General features: G+C 40.1%; 1 protein-coding gene across 1 annotated transcript; it reads left to right on the top strand.

Annotated features, from left to right (window-relative positions):
- The first annotated feature begins 393 nt into the window (after window positions 1-393).
- Window positions 394-6,487, top strand: LOC109060822 (interferon-induced very large GTPase 1-like). The gene is made up of 2 exons (XM_042770974.1): window positions 394-1,347; window positions 1,552-6,487. The coding sequence occupies exons 1-2, from the start codon at window positions 1,293-1,295 to the stop codon at window positions 6,117-6,119; spliced, it is 4,623 nt and encodes a 1,540-aa protein (XP_042626908.1). The 5' UTR covers window positions 394-1,292; the 3' UTR covers window positions 6,120-6,487.

The following is a 6,487-nucleotide window of genomic DNA, read 5'->3' as shown; positions in this document are numbered from 1 at the left end:
GTGTGTGTGTGTGTGTGTGTGTGTGTGTGTGTGTGTGTGTGTGTTCGAAATTTAGTTGACAAAATATTTATGATAGAAGTGTTTTAAACGATCAAATTGCATAATACTGTGTAGGACATCTGTTTGGATTATTTGGTACTTTTTCTGCTGCATGGCACTTGTTGTTTGGTGAGTGTGTACATGATCAAGAACTGTATCTGCGTACATACCTAATGAAAGGGGTGTGGGAAATTCCAAAAAAACAGACCTTATCACTCTCAGGACTCATATAAGAGCTCAGTGTTATGATCATGCCCATGTCAGTTCCACGTCATGCACAGCACAGCACACAACAAAAAACACACATAAAATAAATTTAAGCAAATTCAGATTATTTGTAACTCATATCAGACCACAATGATGTCAGTGTTACCAATGATGCGTACATATATTGTATAAAACCATTGGCAAAGTTTAGCATTTAAGTGATTTTATTAAATGAGAAATTGCATTCATTTTGAATAGGTATGATAGTATAGATGTGTACTTTATATTTGATTTGAGCTGATTAGGTTTTAACTGATGTGTGGTTTTGGATCTATCATGTTTAATGAATTATTCACTAGTGGCTGCATAATCCTTGCTGAGAAATGCAAAATCATTGATTTTAATGAGAAATTAGCTTTCTATCTGTGTGGTTTATGATAAGCATACTTATGACCCTCAGGAAAGAAGAAAGATGCATGTTAAGTAGTTGCTGATGTATGAATTCTGCTGAAAAAATAAAAATACATAAAACATTGATTGCATTGACAATTACACAGGCATATTATAAATGAAAACCCCAGCTGTGATTTTGATATACAGAACACACTGATACACACTATTAGACATCCAACCAATAATGCCGCAACACTGTCAGAAAGTAATTAGCCCAGCACAATTACCATAATTTTTCACCCCTAAGACAAAATGTCAACAATTTTATTAAACTGTGTTCCTCAGTTTAGAAAAGGTTGCATATAATTGATCCTCTGTCAGGGATAGGAACATCTAATTTACAAAATTCCTTCCTGTCTTAAAAAAGCCATTTCATAAATCTATTATCATGTGAAGAAAAAAAAAAAAAAAAAAAAACTTGCATTTTGTATTTGCATGTTGTATATATTGTGTACTGGTGTTTGTTTATTTATTTATTTATTTTCAGTTTCTGTAGCAGAAAGAGAGAATCTCTTTAACATTGTTATTTCTGGCCAGCTGGTCATTGTGATCCTTCGAACTGTAACTGACAATCAAATAAACATTCTAAAATAATGTCTCTACATCGGAGGACTATCCCCGACCCGGGGCCCCTTACTACTGAGATAGGTAAGAGTTACTGTATGCATCAGATTTCAGTATATATTATCCCATTATTCAGCTTTTTTAAAGCTTTTTAGAAACATCAAAGATAACATCATATCTTTCATGATTATTGGAAGATTATTATAAGAGTAGGAAAAAAAAACACCTTGTGATATTACTATAACACTGATACAATGGATTTATACACCCAATATGTTTCTCCTCTAGTGTCTGAAATTGACAGGGACAAGCATATTTTACTGCAAATGCTGGACCTTCACAGGGAAAAGGTTGCACCTCTGGATCTCACAACAATGCAATATGTAAGCACCCTTAGCACTGAAGACGACCTTCCACAGGACCCAACAGAGCTCTCAAATGCATTTCTCCGGCGGCTCTGGCTATGTAATCCCCAAGCCCGCAGCACTTGCTGCAAGATACCAGTAGGAGATTATGGTTTGGTCATGGATGAGAGTTCACAATGCGCTATCAATCCTTTAGACCTGGTTGCCGTCATCTACATGACAACAAATAGTTTCCTACAGCAAGAGATCACACTGCGAATGTTGCAGTGCAACTTTGCAGTGCCTCTGTATCTTCCACCAATTCACCCGGAAAAGAATGGAACTGTCCTCCTGTGTCCATTTAGAGGTGTTCTAGGTCAGTGGAAGTCACCTTCTGAGGGACCTATCATTAAGAACATGGCCGATTCCAGGATGCCATTTCTCTCAGCAGTGAGGCTAGGTTGCTGCAAAGTCTCAAAATCTCGAGTACTCAACCGTGTTCTTGGGGGTCCACATGAGGTGAATGACTGCTTCATAAACTGTGGTATGGAGGGAGGGCAGCTGCCTCGAGTCCTCTCTGATGGTCTTGTGGAAGTGTGTTGGAACTTGCTTTCAGGAGATAATCATGACAACGTCTTCCCTCGTCCCGTGCTAGTAGCTAATCTTCGTGGAGATGCAGCTAACTGTGAAAAACAAATGAGTCTTCTGTGTTACACATCTGCAATCCTTATAGTGTTCTGTGGAAGTTTTGGTGCCAAGGAACGAGAACTACTTTCCTCATGGAGAGACAATACAAGCCATATGATTATAATTGACTGTTCAACGTCAGTAGAGGATGGACAAGAGAATCATAATGAGAAAATGAAACAAAGACTGATGAAGGATTTAGAACTGCCTGATGGAACAATGCTTAATGGCTGTGAAGGAGAGGAGGAAGAAATTGCTGAAAACTTAAGAGATGCTCTGAATCGCTTTATTCCATACCTGCACACCACAAACCTTGTAGGTACAGCTGGTATGGCCAATGACTTTAACATGAATGTTGATGAAGATGAGATCTGTCGAATGGCATTCAGTGAAGTTGAAGAAGTCCTCAGTGGAATTGAAGATGGAGTGTCCAGCTATTTGGACAACCAGCTGCCCCTGCAGGGTACAGTATGGAAACAGTTGTGTCAGCTGGAGAAGGAGGAGGCTCGTCACCAACAACATACATCCCAGAGTTTATCAGGGGAGAAGGAAAATCTTATAAAACAACTGCTTGATTATGAATTAACAACAGCCATGAGGGCTTTTACTGCAGCTCTCTGTTCATTTGACACAACCAAGCGGGCATTCTTTCTCTCTTGGATGAGGGTGAAACTTGAAGTTATGCAGTTGGAGAACCTGTCCCGTCATAGGGAAGCAGATGAGGAACAAATGCGAGAACCTTGCATTGGACTTGAACATTTCCTTCGAGAGATGGGATTGGTCTACGAAAGATACTTCCGCGGCCCAAACAGTGACTTGTACCACATGTTCTGTTTACCATATGTAGGTGCTGAGCTACTCTTGTATGGAGTTCCCCTTGAGCTCTATGATGGGGATGCCTCAGTATTTCCCATGAACTGGGTATACAGTGTTCTTTATGAGGTATACAAGCAACTACCAAAGTTCAGTCGCATGAGAGTTCTGACAATCCTAGGTTTTCACAATTCCAAGAACGCAGAGATCTTATCTGCCTTGTTTGGCGTCAACTTCCCAAAGTGGGGTAGAAGGCATATCAAAGGGGCGTACATGCTTCTCCTCAGCCTGCCTGACAACTTCAGAATGGAGATGGACTGTGAATTTCTGTTGCTGATTAGCACAGAAGGTTTGAACCCTCAAACAGAAAGAAATATTGTGCATGACAGTGAACTAGCTACCTTTGTCAGTGGACTGAGTGACATTACACTAATTAATTTACCAGATGAGGGTTGCAACGAAACAAGAAGCAACCTTCAGATTGCTGCCAATGCTATTCTCTGCACACGAAACTTGGAGAGGAAGACTACCTTTCAGGTTGTTTCAGAGGGAGCAGGGATGGATGGAAAAATCATGAGTTGTATAATTGATGTACTGACCACAGGACAGCTCTCAAATGAATTTCAAAGAGAAGCGCATCCCACAAGTGAAACAAGAGGTATAAGCCATAACCTGTATACCCCATGGACCAGCAGTTCTGTGACTTCACAAAATGATCAAATCTGCAGTGATGCAATTCTCAGGCTAAAGAAAAGACTGCTGACTATGTTCCATGAAAAGGCAACAAATGGACAGTCAACTTGCTTGGGTGCATTTATGGAGCATATGTTAAGTCTGTGGGAGTCAGTGAAAAATGGAAATTTTGCCATAAAGTTTGGAGACACAGGCACAGCTGATGCCATCATTGGCCTCTGTACAAAACTTGTACAGGGAGAGAAGCAGCTCAGTGATCAAATGGATCTTTGGGTTGAAGCATTGAACGATCACATAACAGAGTTGAAAGAATTGGAATCGCAAAATGGAGAGCGTATGGATTCAGATAGGATACTCAGAATCTTGAGAGACAAAGCAGCTACCCAAATCAATACAGAGAGAGACCATATTAAGGCAAGTCTCTGGGACCACCTTAGGCAGGAGGATATTGATATTGCCCTTGTGGAAAATTACAAAGTAAGCCTTCTCAAAAAAGTAGACCTCATTCAAGAGCAAATGACATCTGATGTTACCCAGAAACTTGAGTCTGCTACTATTCGTCATGATATGTCAGTTAAGATGCATGCCTTATTGACATCACTTGAAGCAGCCTTGGAGGTAAAGATACGTTCACTCTTGCAGACCTGCAAGAACAATAACTGTGTGATTGAAGACAAGGAGCTTGAACGTGAATTTGCTAGTGTTTGGGAAAATATCCCATCCAGCATGAATGATCGCCCCCTAGAGACACAAGAAATATTTGCAAGGATGTTGGAGCAGCTAAAAAAAAACCTAAGTGATTGTGGTCTAAAAAAACAAAACATAAGACTCCGAGATGCAAACCAACTCAATGGCTTTAAAGTGAAGACTGCCCATTTTGCTTTGAGTAGTAAGATGAAGAAAACACTACAGTACAATAAGAATGTTGCACAAAGATTCACCAATAAGTTGATAGAAGACTGTGACAGGAAAGTCTCAGAAAAAGTGTGCTACAAAGAGGGCTACTCAGATAGCTACATGAGAGAGTTGCTTGCAGTTGTGGACAAGGGTCTAGAAGTTTTAAAAGGTGAGCCATTTGCGATGAGTCCCAGATTTGAAGTGGATATCAAAGGATACATCTGTGGCAAAGCAGCAGAGTCTTTTCAAGAGGTGCAGGAGTCGTTCATAAGGGAAAGGGACATTAAAGAGAGATTCCTAAATGAGACCAGGGACAGGCACATGTTGAGTTTCATTTATCAGTTTCGAAAAAGGGACCAGTGTCAAAAAGCTGCTCAATCTTTCACCAGTCAGTGCCTCAAGCCAGCAGTCGAAGACTTCATTTACAACAGCCTGGAGAGACAGATATTTGATGATATGCTCCAGAACCAAAATGCACGGCTTTATAGCTCACCAAAAAAGTTCCACTACAGTCTTCTTAAAGAAATGCTGCTAAAGGACAACTTTGAGAATTTCCATGAGTACCTTCAGTCCCATGAGAGCTTCTGCCAGAAGAGTATTGAGAATTTTGTCAGAGCTCATCTGTCAGGTTCTGTTATGATAGAAGACCGCAGGGAACAGCGAATGCACCAAATCTTTGATTGGGTGAAGAGGTGCATGAATCAGGCTTTTGAATCTAAGAGTGGGGCACAGAATAATGTTAGACAACTACTTGAGAAAGTTTGTACCAGCCTGGAGAGTCTAGGAAAAATCACTATACCAACACAAATCTTGAATAAACCTTTGTTCGACATGAGTACACATCGTGAGCATTTCTTTGCAAACCTAGAGGAATCAGTCTCTGTCTTATCCTCATCAATTGCTCAGGAATTTATGGAGAATGAGGATGTCATTGAAGTCCCTGATAACCTCCCCAATAAACTTCAGGACATGCTATTCGAAAAAGTAAAGGGGTGTGACAAGCGTTGTCCTTTCTGCAAAGCTCCTTGTGACCTGGGAGAAAAAGAACATCAAGTGCACGAAGCTGTTGTGCATCGCCCCAAAGGTCTAGTGTGTTATACCAATGCCACCTCCACTACTCTGTCCCACAGCACCTGCTCTGCAGATATTGCAGGACAAACCCAATTTCAAAATGGAGACACAGCAGGCCAGTCTCTGCCCTTTAAGGAGTACCAATCCATCTACCCAGACTGGAAAATTTACCCAGAAGATCCTAGGAATAATGGGGCTGCAGTCTACTGGAGGTACGTGTTCATGAGGTACAACAGTAAATTTGCTCAAAAATATCAGTGTGCACCTGCAATATTACCTGAAGCATGGGAAAAAATCACTCAGATGGAGGCACTACAGAGCCTGAGAGAGGCCTTTCAAATCACAGAGTGATAATGTCCTGCACCAGCATTATTATATCCTTGCCTGTATTTCTGATGATTTCACTTCGGCTGTTTACTACTGCAGCTTATTTTCTTATTATTTTCTCTAAATAAAATCAACAGAAGGTGAAATTCTGATTCATCACTTGTGTGCCAGTTGATGAAAGAATTGATAAACACTTTCCTGTAATAATGTGGTTTAAATACAGCCTGATATCATTTGCATCTTTAATGTGTTAAATGTAAAAATCTAAATGTAACTGAGTAATACTCACTGTAAACATAATGTCTTTTGATACTCTACAAATAGGATCTATGCCAAAATGGCACTATTACTTAATTACAAAATTATTTCATTAAAAATGACTTCAAAATCTA

This window comes from Cyprinus carpio, chromosome A15, assembly GCF_018340385.1.
Source record: "Cyprinus carpio isolate SPL01 chromosome A15, ASM1834038v1, whole genome shotgun sequence".
NCBI lineage: Eukaryota > Metazoa > Chordata > Actinopteri > Cypriniformes > Cyprinidae > Cyprinus > Cyprinus carpio.
Note: the sequence above shows the minus strand (reverse complement) of the source record. Positions and strands in the feature narration are given on the sequence as shown.